Raw genomic sequence first — 21537 nt, forward strand, 5'->3', positions numbered from 1 at the left:
CCTTCCTTCCTTCCTTCCTTCCTTCCTTCCTTCCTTCCTTCCTTCCTCATTTCCATGCCAGTCATCAATAAAATGACTTGGAATTAAACCTGGAATATAAATATTAGACAGAACAAAAGAGTAGTCAGCATGATTTCCACAGACCTAGTTCAAAAACCAATCACTGTAACATTGTCCAGGATAATCCAGAAAAATGTGTATTGTATTCCATATTTGTGCAGTGTTCATATAGCTTCATATTTTTACACAATATTGAATTTCAAAAAGGACACTGAGGTGCTGGAGCATTTTCAAAGAGGGACAACAAAGCTGTCGAAGATTCTGAAGCGCAAGTCCAATGAGGGAGCTGCAGTTGTTTAGCTTAGGCAAAAGGAGGCTCAGGGGGTAATTTACTGCTCTCTACCTCTATCTGAAGGGAGGTTATAGCCAGGTGGGGGTCCATCTCTTCTGCCATGACTCAAGTGAAAGGGTGAGAGAAAATGGCCTTAAGTTGCCATTCCTGGGGAGGGTCAGATTAGATATTAGAAGAATTTTTTTCGCTGAAAGAGTGGTTAGGCATTGGAATAATTTGCCCAGGAATGTGGAGGAGTCACTGTCTCTGGAAGTGCTCAAGAGACGTCTGGATGTGGCATTTGGGGATATGGTTTAGGGGTGATTACGGTGGTAATGGATTGATTTTGAAGGTGTCTTTCAACCTTGATGATACTGTGATTCTGTGAAATGAGCATGTCCTCGGTTTTCTGCACTAGTAAGAGAAAAAACCCCAAACTTGTAGTCTGAAAAGACTTTATGTGGAGGAAATTCTGACAATTAGGAAGGAAAGGCAAGGAAATGTCTTTCTTTTTTGAGTAAGAACTATTCAGACAGTTCTTTTTTAGGGTCTTCTTATTAACTAAATTTTTAATGATGGAATACATGCCTGAATTATTTCTGTGCCTTGGTACAGCACAAAGGCATGATCTCGAGGTGTTTTAATGGCTATATGAACTCAAACTCTACTTCTGTGATCACTGTTCTGAATCTTTATTCACTGTAATAAGCATCTCCTATGAGAATAGTGTAATTATTTTATAGTGTAAATGCAAGATTTTATTTTAACTGTGGTGATTTTATTGAAATATTTTTAAAGGGATTGATCAAAGAATAATTAGAAATTTCAGTTAGTTTGATACGGGTAAACAAATATATTTGAATCTTATTTTCTCTTTAAAATGCTCACTTAATTAGGTATTAGCTTATCTTGTTTTGTCATATAACAATACTGTGGCAAGATTACTATACAGACTTCAAGGTCTATCTTTATACATATTAGGTTTTAAGAAATAGATGTTGCCAATTTTTGCATGTAGATTTCACTAAGCAATGATAGGAAGTTCCCTGTAGTTCAGCGGGAGTGCTCCCATGGACAAAGTGTGTACAGGTCAACGTAAGTACCAGAGAGCTAAGTTGACATAGATGGCTTATAGGTGGGTTTCATTATTTCTTTTGTATTTTTTTTCTGTATCATAAAACATATTTATTTACGTATAGTGTGTGTGCATACATATGTACAAATATTGCTCTGAGGGAGACTATTTTATTCCTGAGAGCAGGATTATCATTATTTTCTAGTAGTAGGTTCCAGTTGTCAAAAATCTACATTACAGAAGTCAAAAAGAGCTAGGAAAGAGTCTGCCCTGGTTTATTCAATATAGTAACAAATTAAGTTTATTCAGTGAGTATCTTTGAATTTTTCAGCAGCTTTCGATACCACTGATTATAGAACCTGACTTTCTTGTGTATCCTCTGTCCCTGTTTTGGACATGGCCTTGAAATTAGAGCTGTACTGCTCGTATCACAACTGAGTGCAGGATTTCCTACTTTACAGAGCTTTGACTGGGGACTTGCTAAGAAGGTTTGGATTATAGTGATGTTGGTGCTTAGGAAAATATGTTCTGTTTCATGTGATCTGGGTAGCAAGATCACTTGTAAGCCCAGTGTAACTAACCAGTTAAAAATGCAGTTACTACATATTGTAAGGTTAGGAATATCAGTGTTGGAATTAATGAATTTTCACCTACTTCTCATGGGCTAATTTAGAGAATTAGCTAAAACTCCATTTAATTGTATTGCTTCCACAGAAACTTGAAATTATAGTCTCATATGTCCTTTGTCACTATTTCCATCTGGTTGTGGAAGAAAGGCCAGTTTGGTGTATATGTATGCCATTATTTGTGATTATCGTCTCACATGGTCTTGGGAACTCCAGGAGGTGTAGGATGGCTGTGTGTGCACCTAGAGGGTATTTCATAGGTGATGCGTTTTCTGAATATGTTTTCAGAAGTGTCACAGCCTCAGACAAGGCTCTTCTATGTGGAAATCCAAGAGAAAGATGGAAAGGAGACTGGAAATATTTCTGAGTCCATCAGTAGGATACAGCTTGAGGATCTATCCCCCTGCATGTGGTTTACAGCAAATAGTAGCTGAAGTGCTCATCCCAAACAAGAACATATGCATATTCTAGAGATTCATTTCCAGAGTTTTGTCTCCCTGTTAACCCTATTTTCTCCTCTGATAAACCTTTTCCAAAGGAGAAAGCCCAACCTATAATAGAAAGTGTAATTAATATTAGTTCTAATAGGTTGTAGTTACTAAGGTACAAAGTAGTAAGCTGATCCTATACTATTAGATGCATTCCTGAATGGAATAAATATTTTATTAACATGCATGAATGGGAATTGCTGCATTACTTACAATGTATAACTCTTTCATAGATTTTTGTGTCTCAAATGGTTGCCAGTAAAATCTTCATGACAATATTATGCATTCGCCTCAATATACATTGTTTGAAGAAAAACAATTTTAGAATAAATGCACAAATTTTATACTTTTTATTGAATATTTTTCTTTCATTTTTCTTATACTTGACGCTTTAGATATTAGAAGTCCAGTTGGATAGGAAATTACTGCAGCTATAAGGAAATAGCCTTACAGCATTGAAGTACCAGGGATCACTCATTCCCAACTATGTTAAGTTTCCCATAGTAGGCCTGAAGAGTCAAAATACTGGACTTTAACCCCATCAGCTGATAGAATTGAATTCAGCAGAACTCATTTTATACCTTTTGTCACTAGGTCTTTCATCACAGTTTTACAAGGGGAAAGAGGGGGGAAAACTGTTTACAAGAGAATTTGAAAAATTATGATAAAGTTACTCAGAGAATATTGCTGTTAGCAGTGATGAATAGCAAGAACAACTTAGTTAACAGAGCTCAGATGCAGCAGTCAAAAGTATACAGTAGATCTACCTTTTTAAACATAAATGCAAAATTATAAAAAAAAATCATATATCAGACACATGGAAATTAAAATGTGCAAAAATTTGTGAATTGCTTACACATGAATCCAGATGCATTTGTTTCAACATTTTTTAGTAGTTGTGTGTACATATATATATATGTATATATATATATACACCGAGATGTAATTTATGAGCCATTGAATCATGATGCATGAGACTGAATGCGTAAAATTTATAATGTGTGTGTTTACTTGTACTGAAGTATTGTTTATTTAAAACAATGCCATGCTGACATAATATGTACTGTGTTTTCCTTAAAAAGTTCTGGAGCAACAGTGGTGTTATAGATACATCTGAACATGATACATGAATTGAACATGAAGTTGCTTTGCATGGAAATTATCTTTTAAAAAGTAGCTGCTCTGTATGAAGTGAAATATCCTTTAAGTAAAAAGAATAGCATTATAAAAATGTTTTCAAATATTTAAGGCTGTAAATCTAAAGAAGGGAAATCTGACAGAAACAAGTTAAGAACTTGTCAGCATACAGGGAGAGTTTTGTTTAAAATTCAAGATTTTTTTTATATAACTGCATAATTCTGCTTTAAGAGACTGAAAGTTTAAAATTATTTCAAGTATTTAAAAACTGTTATAAATCAAAATGTGAAGATCATTGGAAAGATGCGACTTGTAGATAGATGGACATAGATACATGCCCGTGGCTGTTGTTAAATATATTGATAATGTGTACATTTTTTTTTACTGCAAAAGTAAGCTGTAATATACAGCCAGGTTTGCATTCCTCAAATTATAATATTAAATTTATAATAAAGCACATCTTGCAATATGTTGTGTTTTCCATATATTATTATCTACTATTAAAAATACTTGAATCCAAAAGGAGTGTATTTTTGTCTAAATACTAGGTTTACTCTATTGAGTTGGTAAATAGTCAAAGAAATAAAGCTTAGGTCAATATTTACTTTGAGAAATGATAAAGCTCAACTATAATTAGCATGAACATTGTATGTATTGTTACATATGCTCTCAGCAGTGGAAAGAAATTGTTTAAAGGTTTAGTCTAGAACTGTTGGGTTTTTTACATCTAGAACTTTTTGAAATTTTCTGCTGACAATTTCTTCTGAAGTAAATTTTGAAGTCTGAATAAATACGGTCTGGTCAGATTGCCTACTAGTCAAGGTCTGTCTAAAAAATAATGTTATATGTTGGGCTCTGCAGAAATAAATTAGAAAGTAATAAAAAGGAGGAAAAATAGCATTCTATGCTAAAATCCATTCTTCAGAAGCTGAAGGGACTTCCAGATTTTTTAAATGCACATAGCTTCTTTCTTACTATTTTTCTATTCCATGATTGTTTGATGCAAGAAGGAAGTCTGAGACAGCATGAAAAAATTATCAATTTACTAGGTAAATTGTACCTAATAATTTAATAGGTTTATTTATTTTGATTTCTTTCCATAAGATGTTTTAATATGGGGGAGAACATCCTACTTTATTCAAACCTCACAAGCAGGTAAACATCTTGCTTTTTGTAGAGATCTCAGGTAAAAGGCAGCCATGGAGCTGTGATTATTTCTCCATAGTTATCAGACTGTTTGACAGTGCTTCAGAGACCACTTCTGTGAACACAGTGCAGAACACCAAAGTGATTTACTATTTGGTTGTCCTCAGTATCTCATGAGCCAGGAGATGTAACAATACCTTCAATTTCTTTATGTGAATTTCAGTTGAGCCACATTAGTGTTCTCTAGATAAGCTTGTTTGAATGATAGCATTCATCTGTTAGTATGGTGTAATTTAAATGTACTGTAGTACTGTACAAAATTCTGTTCCATTCAGCAGAATCTCTGTTGCCCCCTTTTGCAGATGACGGTTGCTGCTGGTACGAGCATTGAGAATAACATTCAAAGGACCATATCCTGCCCTAATGTATGTTCAAAATATCTTGGTTTTTTGCATAATTTAAATGTGAAGCCTCCTTATGTGAATTTGATATTTTGTTGCCCACAGAAGCTTGTGCGTCTCGAGGTTACTTCACATTATATATTCCAGGGTCAATGAATATTGTACTACAAGTGAGGTTTCAGCCTATCAAAATTCCCAAATTGCTGTAATTTCTTTCTACACAGGTTGATGGTGCAGCTAAATAAAGATGATGATAATATATTCATAGTTCCTTCTGCATTTACCTTGTTTCCCATCCAGCTCAATGCTCCTGTCAGTTGAAATCAGTAGAACAAGAATAGACAAAATGAGGATAGCAATGAGAGGCTATATTTATTCTACTTAACCTTGTTCTAAATTGCGTTTTGATATGAAGATGTGTAATAATAAATGTGGAAGGAAGGTAATTTCATTTTTCTTGCTTAGGCAAATATATACCGTGACTTAAAATAGAAGGAGGAAAAGTTATTATTGCTTATGAAAGGTAGAATAAGTGATATATGTGGTTAAGAAAAGAAGCAAATTATTCACTTGTAGTATAATAGGTCATTTGTCTTTTTAGACCAAAACTATTCAGGTAATGGAAAGTTGTTGGGCCAAACTTGAACTCTTATACATTAATGGGGAAACATTAATGAAAATTGGGATGTACTCTCCAGAAAAGACTGTGCCTCTGCATTTTATAGAAGCTATTTTTTATCATGTAATGTGTTTTATAATTTATTTTTCAATTAAAGGTTATCATATTTATAGGGGAGCTGGCAGACAGAATTCTGAATCAACATTTCCAACCCCTTGGGTTCTTTGAAGATATAGCAAATATTCAAAGAACAAGCACAATCTAATTAAAGTAACTAATAGCTAAAAGAGAAAATACTGTGATTTAATATTGGTATGAAGTGAATTTGTGCTCCCTGTCTGGGAAAATAATCTCAAGCCAGTCTTTCATTTCTGGAAAGTTTGTGCTCTTAAGGGAACACGGAGAAATTCTTTACATTGCATTCTTAGAAAATTCTGCATCTGACCATCTGAATCATTGTGGATTTCTGCATACATTCCTGGAATAGATAAATATTATAAATTCTTGGCTATGATTTGTACTGTTTGATTCTATTTTCAGACTTGCTTCTATGCAAAGGAAAAACACTTCCTCAATACACAGTGTATGATTAATCTCCAATCTCTTCTGGATTTTCAACATGACTTTTAACTTCTCTAGTGCCATTTTAGTATTCCAGTCTGCAAATAGTACCATTTGTAATGGAAGCTAGTAATATGAAAGATAATAATATGGCAGAAATTATAAACATGGAAAAATGCACTATTTCCAATTTAGTTATGGAAGTCCATGGTATTACTTCAAAATCTTTGTGATCTTTTAGTTTTCTTTGAGAAACCTGGTCTAATGGAAAGTGCCCCTGCCCATGGCAGGAGGTTGGAACTAGATGATCTTTAAGGTCCTTTCCAACTCAAAATGTTATATTATTCTATGTTTTTGAATTTATAACTAATAATGACAAAAATTTCTGTTAAATCCTGTTCAGAGATAGAATATAATCCCTATCAACATCTACATGTCATCCAAATGCACTTGAACAAGAGCAAAAAGTGGAAGGCTGCACTCAGCCTTTCACCCAGAATCTTGCAGGGAGGACAGGAAGCCAGTTCTACTTTACAAGTACAAAATTAAGCAAATAATTTATTTTTTTCTGTTCAATGCCAACCCCACAATTACCTGTGTGAACCAGCATTTTAATGGTGGGCATTAAGGCTGTCAAATCTGCAGCTGAAACTCTGAATGCATGGTAAATTTTCAATTATTGGGCTACATTACTCTAAAATGTTTCTTGTAATTACTGTGAATTGCACAACTTTGTATTTCAGTCTATTGTAAAAGGGATAACTACAGGGGATGGCCTCAAAACCATAAAATTTTACAGTCAGTTTATATTGCACTGGTTCAACATTTTAAATACATGGTGTTAGTAATAAATTGTAATTAATCATAAACCTCAGTTATTTAGTCAAAAAGTCACAATACATTTGGTTTGGCTTTTCTGGCTCTTAATCTCAGACTGAAAATATATTTCTAGAACTACGCACCTACAAGCAGCGTTTGAAATGCTAAAACCATAAAGAAAACTTAGAATAGATTGTTCATGAGACATATATGCTAAAATATTTTAAAAGTCTTTCTTAAGCCTGAGTAACATCTCTTAATGTGATTAATAACAAATGTAAGCAGGTTCTTAGATGTAAAGGTTGTATAGTATGTCATTTTGCTTGATGGAAACACACTGCAAGGCTTGCAATAAAGCTGAAACTCAGGAAGAAATTGCTATCTATTCAATACAAAACCATTTTATGTTATCACCTCACACTTTGAAGCCTCAGACCCTCTTGACATGTAGATGTCTTGCCTATGTCTGTGGAAGGAAAAAAATTGCAGGGAGGTTTCTTTTCTCGAGCTTTTCACGAACTCTGTAGTTTAAAGTCTTCAGGTGTTACTTCAGTCACAAACAAACTTGCAAAAAGAAAAGCAATTTCGATTTGTTCTCAGTGCCAATGACTCTGCAGTTCTGTATTGATCTTTGGCCCTCATCTCTCACTTCCCTGCCCCAGGGCCAGCAAATCTCACTGCACAGCCCAACATTTCTGCCTCTGCTTCAGACCTTGTGACAGGCAATGACCTGGCAGACCTGCTGCCGAGCCAGCTGTGCCAAGTGAGTTAAATCATGAGGTGGAATGAGATAGCAGCAATGCTTTGCAACTGGGGAGATGTATCACTGGCACATGTATGCCTCGGCAACAGTGGTGTCCTGGTCCTCAAGTATGTGGCAGCACACTCCTGGTAATGCTGTAACATGCACACCACCACAGTCCTGGCATAGCTTTGCAAGCACTCCAACACTTTCCCATGGCGTTTGGACTGACACAGGCCCAATGCATTGATTTGAGAGGATGAAAATTGCAAAATGGAAATCAGGAATTTGGAATTGTAGCAGCATTTGCAAGGATTTGCAAGAAGAAATTCTCAGATTATATCTCAGTTAATCCACACCTTTTTAATTTTATTTTTTCATCTTGTGCTTTCTTGTAGAACTCGCCACTGGTTTTCTCTTTTTTTTTGTTTGTTTTGTTTCCCTCCCTACTTCTGAGACACATCTTATGTAGGGAGCCATAGCTACCTTCAGACACAGAAGCAAGATCTAGATATGGAAAGAACTATGCTTTGGGGAGAAGAGCTGGTTTTCATTGGTTTGGTAACATTTTTCCTTTGGATTATTACTGAGAAAAATCCTATCCCTATCACCAGAAAACAGGTGGGACAAAATCTTTTCATGGCAGAGATTTAATATAAAGGAAACAATTTTCTAGATAACAATGATGCTTCTAGATACTTTCCTTTACTACTCTCCTCTAATTTGCTTTTGTCTCACAAAAGAGGGATACAGAAGAGCTATCAGCTGTTAATGGCTGGGAAATCACTCATTTGGCAAAAGGCAGTTGGCCAATTCCTTTGAAAGACTAAAAGAACGCCATCCATCCCAGGGCGTGTGAAAAATAAATCAGCTCAGATTTAGATTATTTCTGTGTTTAGAAATATGCAATGTTTATGGTGTACAGCTTTTGCTTAGTGAAGCTGGGAACCTTTCTTGCTGCTGTGATGATGTTGCTGGAACCAAGGGGAGGCAGGGAGGAAGCTCTCCTAGGGGAAAAGTTCCTGGACTAGAATAAAGTAACAATTAAATTGAAAAGCCATGGAGTGGAAGGGGGAAAATAATTATGAGTCATTAAGCATGGAGTCTGGAAGCAGGTGGGGGATCAGAGACACCAGTGGGAACAGGGGCTGGTGGCTGTGGGGATGAATGTGATCTGAGATGGAGGAGAAGTAAGAGTGGAGAAGGATGTTTCAATGGCATGGTTCTCCAAACTGAAAAGGCAGATCTTTTTATGGAAATGTGGAGTTTTATAGGAAAGATGTCTCAGGAAGGCTTAAAGTTGGAGAGAGGTGCCCCCTCATAAGGTAGCTTGAGTTCCAGCAGACGAAACTGTGTATGGTGGTATAACAGGTGGCACTTGTGATGTGGTCTGGGAATTTCTACTTCTAGTTTGCTGTTCAGCCCAGATTTGATGCTGTGTATCAGGCCTATCTAACATGTTAATGAGAAAATGATTCATTCCACTTAGGGAATTTATAGAGGATGTATTACCAAATATACTTGTGAACTCCTTAGACTTATGAATTAGTTCCAAGTCAGTGAAATAATCTGTGGCACCAAGCTATATATTGCACTTAATTAAATATTTGAAGAGAAAGGCCCGAACTGCTAGTTCAACCACTCAACTTGGTAAGAACTCAGCTTCTAGACAACAGTAATCCTGGTACTGGCACTTAAACACTCTTACATTCTTCTAATATAGCGTTTTACTGTAATTGTATGTGAATGTCAATGTATTACATTTTGAGTAGTGAGATGGAAATTTTGTTGTAATTGTTTCTTCAGCCAATAGTTCTGGTTTATTAAATTGCTAATAGTTGTCTTCTAGAGGGAGAAACAAACATGCCCTGAGAAAGAAAAGGAATTATTTCAAAGGTCAGTATTACTTAAGCACTTGTTTCATGCTTACTGCAGACTGGAGTTAGAAGTAATTGGAAAACCTACTGATATTGCAAGTGACAGACCAGAGGAAAAAGCTTGCACCAGAGGTTGTGTCCTGACTCTCCTTGGTGCCTCAAGGAAGTGACTGGCTTGAAAATACACTAATGCTTGATACAATAATTATGGAATGCAATACAAAGACAAGGATTAATCTTGATTTTAGTTTCACTAAGGAAATGCCTGGGAAAAAATCTATACTGTGAGAACTCTATAGACAGTATGTGTAAAATACAACATATTTGTTTTCCTTGAGCATTACTGACTGCCTATTAAAAGAAATTAAGAGAAACTCTCTTTCCAATGGTACATTTATATTCTCATGCTGCTACAATGTGAAGTGGTTTATGTTTGCAAAAAAAAGAAATGGGAATATGATCCTTCTGTAGAGTTCGAATTTCACCTGACCTTTGAATTGCACCATCGTTATTTCATTCATATGTAGTAACCCTAGTAAAGGTTACCTGAGTAGTGATACCATGAATTTTGCAACTTTCTTCTTTTTCTGATTAAATTATAGATGCTTTTTAATCAAGGCAAATAAAGCAAGCCCTAAAAGAAAAAGACAAACAAAACAAAAATTTAGGAAAATTTATCATCCATCAGTTATTTTTGTCTGATCATTCTTCTATTTAATTACTGTATTTATTATGTAAAATATTTATTTTTGATCTAGATATCTCCATTCATCACATTACACAAATTTAGGCACCAAACAATATCAAATTATTAGCATAAACTAGCTTCTTATTCCATTACTCCCTGTCTTGTATTTTATGTAGGAAAAGGCATAATTGCACAGTAAAGCATAATTATAGGATAAGAGAGAAGTGTGAAGAGGCAGATTATTTGAAATAAGATAAATATTTAATAGCGAAACAGAAAGAACAAAAGGAAACATGTCTTGGGACAAGTGAGCAGAAAAAACCTTATAAAGATACTTCTAGCAAGGCATCCTGTGATCTGCTGAACTTTCTCTCTCTTAAATATATACTTTTCTATATGAATAGATTATTCCCGAGACAAATAATGCATAAATTTTACTACCATGACTTCTTCATTTTGATGCATATTCAGCTACTTCTTGGCTGTATTATTTTGGAAATATTGAAAATTTTATTCAAATGGAAAAATAATCCCTTTCAGATCCTAGTTTTCAAAACTTCTCAGGATTAGTCTGTCTCTGTCTAAATTTCTGGTTTCGAGTAGTATTAATATAATTCTGAAAACTGGATAGTAAGAAATCTTATGAAATTTTGCATGAAGTAATTAGTGTCTCCATTTGAAAAATATCTTTGAAGAAATAACCTTATTTCATTTCTTCTGTCCTCTCCATGGCCACATCCTCCAGGGGAAGATCAAAACCATTTTTTTAATTTTGCCATGGTTTGTGGATTCAGCTAGTACTGCATTTGAGGAATAGATAGATCGATTTTGAAGAACTGAATTAGTTAAGATACTTCAAAGCATGGATGCCAATTTAGATTTAGATGCAGAGCATGTGCTGGGAGGCTGGTTTCCTCTCATGAGTCCTTGATATTTCTTGTCATGACATCATTCTGTGCCTCCCCTTGAAGGGCATGATCCCTGCTAGGGAGAGAGGGAAGGGAAGCAAGAATGTGACAAGATTATAAGCACAGAAGCAGAACTGTTTCCACTTCGCAAAATTATCAAAGAAATAAAAATAGCTTGTGCGCATTGCCAAAAAGTCTTACTGGATTTAAGTGAGAGAAGTAGCTCTAAAATGGTTTGATTTCTCTGGTGAATTATGTAAGTACTTTAGTATATTTGATTTCAGTATATTTTGCACATTTTTATCAGATGAAAATTTAGCCCTGAGTCTCTTTGACCCGCAATTTTGATAAAGTGAAATAATTAGAAAATTAATTAAATGTTATTAGCTTAAGCTTACACAGGTCTAATTCCTCTTGCAGTCATGTGAAAGGAGTTTTACATTTCCATTTAGTTTCAGAAGAATTTTGACCTATTTTTCTAGAAAATATCATTACTGAAGGTTTGTTAGGAACTATAACCTTTGAAACAGTTTTCTTTTTAAAATATCATCCTCAAATTTCATAATGCATTTTGATTGTTCCATAAAAAATGTCTTTGATATTTCTCTTAAAGCAGATCAAGACAGATACAGAAGTAGATACTTCTTCAACTCAATTTATTTTAAAATATTAGGTAAACATCAATATTTGTCTTGGAAAGGAATCAATTTTTATTGATAACTGTATTTGAGAAGATGCAATTTTTCAGTATGTATTTTTTGCTACTGGATCCAGTTAATCAATATGTGAATTACCTTCCTGGCTGTTTAAATGATTAAGAATTTGTCGTAAATTACATGGACTCTAGCTGGAAAGTCTGTCACAAGTCTGTGCAGCAATGTGGTAATCTTTTCTCATTTTTTTTTCTCACACATTTACATCTGTTTTAACTCAGAACCCAAATCCAAATGTAATTGATAAAAGCAGATGAAGGGTGAAATTAAGAGATCAGAATCTGTTTAGTATTTCTGAATTGAGATTTAAGATGTGATCTCTTTGGGCCAGTCTGTCAGTCTGGTCTCCTGACCTCCTGGCCTAAAGTACAGTAACATCCCTGTTAATTTTCCTGTTCTTACATCCCTTTGAGGACAAGACCAAGCTGTTACAGTGGTAGAGTTTGAAGATCTCATTTAATTCCAACTCCAGGAGCAGCTGTCCGGGTGACATACACCTAAGGGCAGTTCCATTATTCAACAGATTTAGTTACTTCTGCAAAGAAAATATGCCTTACAGGGTAAGGAGACAGGTTTTCAGGAACTATCTTGTGGCATAATTCCTTTTTAGTAACTGTAGATGTGTGAACTGTATTTATACTTTTTAGCTAGTCCAAAATACTCCAAAGGTATCTCAGAGGCCATGTCATTCTCTCCTCTTTGTGGTCTCTCCTTGAAATATTCTATTCCCACATGACAAAAATTGTGATATTTTTGTGGTTATTAATTTATTAGTATGTCTGAGGAACAGAAAAGGTTTATACAGAGTTCTATGGAAAATTACATTTTTATGGAGAACTGGCCTCTAGCAAACTGTACTTTCATTCTTCTCTCTAGAGAGGAAACTAAAGATGGGATCTTCTTTAGACTATCCCTTTCACAGCTCGTGTTACCATGCACTCTCCAGCTGTAAGCAGAGCAGATGAAGTTGTTCTGATTGTGTGAATGAACTTATTTGGCCTGAGCAAAAGCATTTGCCCAAGATCAGGACAAGGAAGGCAAGCTAAGGGGCAATGCTATGGCAAAAACTTGGGATTTCCTAGCACAGTCAGGGAGTCAGAGACTGGAAGACACTGGAGGACATCTTGAGTCTTAAATATCAACCAGATGTTACAACAGCCACCTGCAGAATTGTTTTTTATTCTTCCAGTCGTATGGACAGCTCCTGCTGCAACTTGGGAATTACAGGCTGTTACCTACTGTTTGCATATTTTAGTTTTATTCCCTTTGGTTTCAGTTCCTGTTCATATCTCTGCCATTATTTTGTTTGCTTGCTTTCCTGCTTGCAGTTCAATGCACTTTTCAAAGCTGCTTCATTTTGCTGGAAAGAAGACCTTACTGTTTCCCAGAAAATGGAGGAATGCATTTCCTGTGTTTATACTCACAATGTTATTTTGACATAAAGACAGGTGTGGCCCATGTTGCTGGTCCAAAACTCTGTAAAGGAGGTGGTAGCAATCAAAGCACTGAAGGAGAGCACTCACACTTACAGAATACAGACCCAGAAAACTCTAGATTCTACTGTATGAAAGTGTATCATTCAGCTCTCCACAGGGATTGCTGTTTGTTTGTCAACCCAAGTGGCTGTGATGTCTGTCTTTTCCCATTCCAGTTGATTTATCAGGAAAACAGATTATGCATTATGTAGCTGAGGCCAATTATCTGTCGTGTTGTCATGTTGTCTCTGACTTGTCCCTCTCAATTTACTGCTTCTTTTTTTTATACTTAGTTTGTAACTTCCTTTGGAAAGAAAACATATATTTTTGTGCTTTCACACAGTAGGATGAAATATTAGGCCTTGAGGTAGGGTTACTAGTGCAAATTTATAAAAATTATTTAATATATAATAATTTTTTCTTTACATGAAGAAAGCATAAGCATAAGCACATAGCATAAGGACTGAAGGGAAAGTTTTATTATTTTCACTTGTATCAGCCAAAGACAATGCTCAGTACATTTGACCTCAATGAGAAAGTATTTCCAAGTATTGTACTGCTGATGGCAAAACTTTCCATGAGTTAGGGATGACATATTTGGGTTTATTAATATTTTAAAACTACGTAATACTTTCTGTGTCAAGTTTTGATAGTTTAGGTTTTTTTCCCTTCAAAATAAGTTTATTAGTGGACTTCTAAGCCTGACTGACTTTTGAAACAGACATCTGAAGTCAGACACCAAAGTCAGGAGAGAGGAATCCCAGCTATATAAATTGTTAATTTATCCTGGATGAGGAATCTCCTTGTATTTAGGTATCATGATGCAGATTACTTACTGGAATTAAAGTTCCTAAAATTGTAAGCATTCTTGGTATCTAGTTTAGCAAAATTTACTGCAAGGGGCTGACTTTTTGACATGGTTAGCCTTGCCACATAACAGGTCTGTTGGAAAGTATGATGATGCACATTTCTCATGTGTGTCTCAATGTGAGTTTTTTTCTTGATTGAAAATAGTGCAGTAGGTGCTAGAGGTGTGGCCACCCCGTCCTTTTGAGCTATGGGCAATCATTTATGACACTTCTGCTACCATAGAAGCATATTTCAACTCAATAGAAATTGAGCTCATGGAGAAAGCTATTGAATCATTCATATGTTGTTACTCCTAAGAGATTTGCCAATGCAGTTGAGACTTCTGGGAACATTTTTCAGTCCCTCAGAGCAGTAGTTTTATTCACATACTTTGAAACCCTGACTGCATCCACAATGTGATCCCATTGTCTGTACTTTTAATAGAGCCCCAGTGTAAACTAACGTTCTCCACACCACATGCCTACATATTATCATAAGTGAAGAAACCAGAGAGCTGTTGAATTTCTGCTGCTGTTTTCAGAATATCAGAATCAGGTTCTTTTAGATAGAGCATATGAGGAAGGTTAAGTGTCTAGTACCAAATTTACTTTTCTGAAGATATTTTACATTATCTGGGATTTTAATTTAGAAAATTAAACAGACAGAGCAATATTCTGAAACCACAATGCAAGTACAATATAGTGATCACACTGTACAGGGAAATCACATAATGAACATAATTCCCTTACCATTCTCTGTATGCAAACTGTCATCGCACTGGACATTCCTGGTTGCTGGAAGAGAATGCATAGGTTGAGGAAAGTGTAAACCTGTTGCTCTCTTGAAAATCACTTTTGCTATTTGTTCAGTATCTATAATTGTTGGGTTGAGCCATATATACAGCTCCCCCATGCTGATCCGTCTGGCTCAGGAAGATAAGGCTTTCTGTTATTTTAGGGAAGTCCATTTACATGACCAGTTGACCCTCAACTGACACAGCCATTTATGTACAATAAAGGCCACCCACTGGTCCCCTTGGTGTTGAGGTAAATTCAGCTTCCTATATGATAGCTGTGGCTACTTCAAGAATTCTTTTTTAAGCTTCATGGCTTTTTCATCCCTGTCTGTTATTTCATGGTAGAAGTTCATTGATCGATCACACAGACTCGGCAACATTGCAAATTACAGAAAATATTCTTGGAAGAACAAAAACGACCTGTTAAGCAATTTCTAAATGCATTTCTCCCTTTTTCCTTAACAAGTGCAGTTAGCCACATTCAGATAATAAAGAAGAAGCTTCTAAAATTCATGGCTTTGGTCAAGTCTTCTGGAATACAGAAGTCCTAAATGAAAATTTCATCAACCAATAAAAAAAATTATAATACTGCACAGGGGAAAGGTGAAGAAGGCATCAGTCATATGAATAATTCCATCCATTACCTCATTAGTTCTCTGATAAACAAAATAAAGATTTGTTTTTAAATGTTTTATAAAGATATCCATGAAATACTATCAAGTTATTACAGAGGGGGTCTTCAGAGAATAATTTAAAAGAAATTAAACTTCTAATTTATATTCAAAAATTAAGATACGTGTAAGTTCTTAGGCATAATATTATCTGAAGATCTAGTGAAGACTGCATGCACATATGTTCATACAGTTTTACATAAGGTATGCAATAACAGACAAAATTTTTTTAAATCTCCACATGATTTGTAGAAAAAATTAAAATCAAATTGAATAGCTCCCTGAGGCAAAAGAGAAGATAAAACTTTGAAACTCAACATGATCAGAGGGCAAGGATGTTTTCATGTATTTCTATTTCAGCAGTTATGGGCTTGCTTGTCTGTGTATATAAAGTGCAAAGATGGGTAGCTTTTTTATACTCTCTATTTTTGCAAAATTTCCTCATTTGGTTCTCATGCCTTATTTTTCTTCCATCTGAGACAGTGTTTTGATATGATTACAATGCTTGGGGGTTTGGTTTGTTTGAAGTTCAGGGGCATTTTTTTACTTTTTTTTCCATAAAGGTCTAAAAGGGGGTAATGAACACTGAAATGCTGTCATTTTAAGAATTTAAATACATAAATACACATTGCTTTCTTAGGACATAAGGCATAGATATTTCACTTTAAATAAAAATGACTTACTCATAACATTGGTAATAAAATTTTAAATAATAAAGACTGGAAATGGAAATTTTAGGCAAGACACAGCTTTACAGAATATTGAAAACCAATTGATTCAAAAAAGATGAGCAGGATAAGAGGTGCTGCAAGGTGTTATCTTCAGTTCTGTTATGGGAACTGATTTTCTTGCATGCCAGTAGTGCTAAAATAGATAATTACCTACATAAATATCTTTAGGACTTTTAGTAATATGATGGTTATATGCTAAATATAGTGCAGGCAGCAAGCCTTTTGGTGCACCAAGTCAGATTTCCAGTTCATCAAGCAGAGACACTACAGGGTGCTCTGCCGAAGTTTATTGAAGCATTCATTCCCTCTCCAAACTGGTTTAGCACCCAGTGAGGGATTTTTCCTGCCAGATTACCCACAGACTGTTTACAGACAAACTGTGAGGTAGCTGTGGTACATTTGAGAGAGCTGAAGCTGGGCTGAGCTGTAGGTGCATGGCTACAACCGAGACAGAGCTTTATGGGCAGCTAGGATGTAGACGTTGGGTGGTAACAAGATTCTCTGCAGAAGACCCTCTCACTACTTTGTTTCTTATTCCTGGGATTCTTTAATTTCTCCTTGTCACAGCCTTTGTCAAACAATATAAATTTACAAGTACTAAGCTAGCTGTCTGCCTGAAACAGATATATCCCACATATTTTTTTGTGATGCCTCTATACTAAATACATTCCAGACAATTATCTTTTTGCGCAGACATGGATTTTAAGGCTTCAGACTGAGAGGATTGTGTCTCTAAATCAAAGTTTGTGCAGTTTAGCATGATTGCTGTAATTAGCAGTTTTCTCCACTACACTTAACTAAGTCCCACTGCTTTTGTTACAAGTGGAAAAGCACATGCATTCCCTAGAGAATGGAGAACTAATGAGGTATTTTCTGCAGGATTTATGTGACTGTTATAGTCTGAGTCTAGCTTTTTATGGGGTCTAAACATATCTGGTGAGAGTATTTAAGTCTGTATGTGTGCATTTCCAGTTGTGCATGAATTTCACTAAAATACTGCCTTAGAAAGATAATTTTTATTTTCTCTCTCCTTCATGTGACTCCATCATATCTTGTGGTGGTAGCTTTAATCCTTGCTTTCCTGAACAGAAGAGCTCAAAGTTATCACGTACACTCTGTCCTGAACATAGTCATGTCTGTTTATTTAGTTATCAGTAGACACAGTGTCGTAAAAGGGGACAGATGTAACATTGAATTGGTAGTAATGTAGTAGGATAATGAACTTCAAACAGAAACAGGATCTCTGCAGCACCTCAAAGGCAACTAGAGTTGTTTGAAGTGTAACTTTTGTCTGAAACGCTGGACCTGGGTTGGCAAATATATTCAGTTTTCAAAGTGGCAGTCACACTTCAAACAAGCCCAACTGTTTCTGAAGTATGTGTCTGAAGATTAGGTAGCAAACCTTCCTCTGACACAGCCCTGTAGTAAATATCTTAAATAGAACTTTAAAAAATAAATAAATCTCTGCGTTTGTCAATTTTGCTTTTTCTGCTTTTTATGGAGAAACATGGATAGTGTTCAGTGGAGTCATCTGAATTATCTGAAAAATGAACAAAACTTACCCGTAGTTCATATATTGTGTAATGTTTATGTGAGGTAATCATACACCTACGTGGATAGGTCTGGTAAAACATGCAACAAAACTCATGGATGTGCATGCATTTGTCATCACTCACCACTTCTTAGAAGTCATGGACTAGGTCCCAATTTTGGGGTACTGTTCTTCTGGAAGTCAAGCTGTTCTTCCGCATTGCACAGCCACTGTCAGTGCCTGAAGGACTAAATAAAAAATGTGGACAAAGATGCATGAATTGCCCAGGCTCTGAGCAGAATCTGCCTCTGGACCACCTACCTGTCCAGTGGGCAGCTAAAGAATGTATTGCTAATGAGGCTGTATTTTGATGTAAATGTAGTATTTATTGAACACAATCACTGGAGTTCTACAGAGCCCTTGATTAGCAGTATTTTTTCTTATGTGTTGAACCACTGCTTTGTTTATGATCTGGTTATTAAGCGATACCTCTGCTCAAATTAAAGTGCAAACAAGATCATGTGCCAAAGTCAATAGTATGGATTTTATTTAACAGTAAATGTGAGTGAGAGAGATAGACAGAAATAGGAGGGGGAGAGGGGAGAGTAGAGAGAGAAAGAGATTTCAAAAACCTCAAAGTGTTTTATATCAACTACCCTGTAGTCTTAAAAAAAAAAAAATAGATACCAGTGTCCGAATGTTAACATAATTTTAAGATGTTTTACTATTTCTTTATTTTCAATAAAGGCACAGAGGTTAATAAGTTCTTTGTTAATAAAATCTATGCAATTTCTAATACAGAATACACCCTTCCTTAATTTGGTTTTCTTGGCATCTGTAACTACATTGTATATTTTTCCTCAGGACAAAGTCTATGTCAGTAATTACCAATTCATCATATTTCTTCTGATAAAGAACATCTGTGACTAATTAGCTTGTTTTCACCACTGAAGTTTTTAAATTTCATTGCAATAGTATAGACGAAATGAAAGATTGATGTTAAAAACTTCAGTATCTGAAACAAGGTTCAGTATATATCCCAAGCAAAATTGGGATTCCTTCATGCGGTACACATTTGTACTTTGCAAATATTAGCTAACTCTTAGTTGGACTAACTGGAAAGAGAGCAAGTCAACATATGAAGAAAAAGTCCCATGTTTTCAGTTATCAAACAGAAAGCAAATTCGTGAAATCCATGGCTTAAATTATCTCCAGCACACACATCAAGAAAGTGCTGTGAATGCAGTATCATTTACACTTTCATTACACATTTACATCATTACACTATCATTACACATTTACAATTTACACTCTAGGCATCTAAGTTAAAGGATCTGCAAGTGGAATTCACAGCAGTGAAGCCATATATACAGATTCATTGTCATGGACTCAAAAAATGGAAATATCTTCCAAATGTCACTTATCCCACCTTTGTCCATTAAAACAATACCATAAGCCCTCACAGGCACTTGCCTCAGTTGTCAGTGAAAGTGTGTCACCACACTATTCCTTCACAGCCAGGCTTGTTGCTTAATTATTCTTACAGAGGGTTTTCCTAACACTGCCCTGAACTGCTTTGGCAGCAATTTAACCTTTTTGTGACTTGGGACACCTGTCTTGTTGTCTTCCCCAAGAACCAAACCCCCATACAGCTCCAGCTGAACACTAGCACCTATAAGAATGGGATAATTATGACCAATTTATATTTTATATTTTCAACAATTTTTTTGGAGGGGCAAGGGGGACGGCAAGATTATTGCCACCAGGGTTACCAATGATGAAGTGATCCCTGATTTAGGGATTAGTTTTATTTAGGAGTTTTGTTTACCTGTCACAGTGAAGCTTTAGTTCTGCTGGGACAGACCAGACCATAAGCAGCCATCTACAGTGCAGAAGAGGTCACTTTCCCAATTGTCTTTATAGAAACCCTACAGAGAAAAACAAAACAGCATTTCAAAGGTGCAGTTCCTTTCAACCCAAAAGATATGAATGGAGCCATGATAGATCAATCACATCCCAAAAGTACATTTATTCACTTTTGCTGCTCTTGGGTGACCAGCTTGGAGATAGAAAATCTAATATTTGCATCTTCAACGATCCATTAGCAATTATTCTTGCCAGGAAAAGATCAAATATAGTTTATGGAAAGAGATCAGTTGGTGGAAAAAGTCAATTAGTAGACTAGATTCTGTACAAATCTTCCTCTGAAAAAAAAGAAAAAGGAAAACTCCAACTTTTTAACTTGATTTTTTTGGTTAGAATCTAGTATGATTAATATTTTGAAGTTTGGAAGTTATTAAAAATAGTAGAATTAAGCATGTTTGCATTTTTTTCATCCTTCTCTTTTTCTGTAGTTTTACACTGAGTAAATTAATGAAAAAATTGGAAACTGGAAAAGAGCAAAAATCTGGAAAAAAAGAAAAATTTAAAATACTAAATTATTTGATGTTAATTATTTGGTATAAATTGTGAAAGGGTAAAAAATATTATTATACTGTGGAAGGAAGGTTGGTTTCTGAATCAGAACAGGGGACTTGTTGACCTATTAATAATAACTGAATGTGTGATCATGGATAAAATTTACCCAGAGACAATGCTGAGAAAGCAGAGAAGGAGACAAGTGTCAGGACAGTTACGCAAAATGAGGGAGAAGAAAAGGTCATGCTGTATTTTGTCAAGTTTGCCTGGGAGAAAACAACAAGTTGTTCTGTGGAGAAGCAAGGAAAGTAAAGAGTTTGGAAAGTGAGTCTGGGATGCTAAAATTCAGCTAGACTAGGAAATTGGAATTGGCACCAAAATAAGCTGCACATTCCTTATCCAACATTATAATGGAAGACCTATTCTGTTTACTGGTAAGTATGTGTTGCTTCTTATAGTCACCCTTCATATATCCTCTCTGTCAGGATTTATTTTAGGTTATTTCTTAGGGCCATGTACTGACCTCAATCTGCCTTTTAGTGAGGGCTGTATGTGTGCATTGATGTGCTGAAGCCATTGTACAGTCTGCAAAGCACTTCAATAATTTGCATATTGTCCAGGCTTATTCTTTTTATAGCCTTGTGTTTATTTTAAATTTGTGAGAAAAAAAAAAAGAAGTAGGATGGTAAGCATGAATTCAGACTCTGTGCTGACTGTGGGAGGTTGTAGTCTTGTATTTCAATGCAGGAATTTATTTTGTGCTGTGCTACTGCTCTGTGACCATATCCCATCTTTAATGATATTAATAATTAAATGTCTGGGAAAATATAGAACTGATTAATTGGAATAAAATCAATCCCCTTTTCCATAAAATTATTTTTAAAATTAGTCATAATCTGTCATTTTAGACCATATTTTGCTCTTTTTATTTCTCA

General features: G+C 35.4%; 1 protein-coding gene across 14 annotated transcripts in view; it reads left to right on the forward strand.

The window, feature by feature from the left end:
* PPFIA2 (PTPRF interacting protein alpha 2) overlaps window positions 1–21537 on the forward strand; it is a 296348-nt gene that overhangs the window by 145955 nt on the left and 128856 nt on the right. For 7 of the 14 annotated variants that reach the window (XM_042017661.1, XM_042017651.1, XM_042017648.1 and 4 more), the window contains one exon: window positions 5166–5228. The exons of the other annotated variants lie outside the window; for them this stretch is intronic. In XM_042017661.1, coding sequence (XP_041873595.1) covers window positions 5166–5228 — 63 coding nt within the window. The remainder of the gene's footprint in view (window positions 1–5165; window positions 5229–21537) is intronic. 14 annotated transcript variants of the gene reach the window in all.

Source organism: Corvus kubaryi, unplaced genomic scaffold, assembly GCF_017639235.1.
Source record: "Corvus kubaryi isolate FWS band 111438036 unplaced genomic scaffold, C.kubaryi_AGA036_p1.0 137, whole genome shotgun sequence".
In the NCBI taxonomy this organism is placed as follows: domain Eukaryota; kingdom Metazoa; phylum Chordata; class Aves; order Passeriformes; family Corvidae; genus Corvus; species Corvus kubaryi.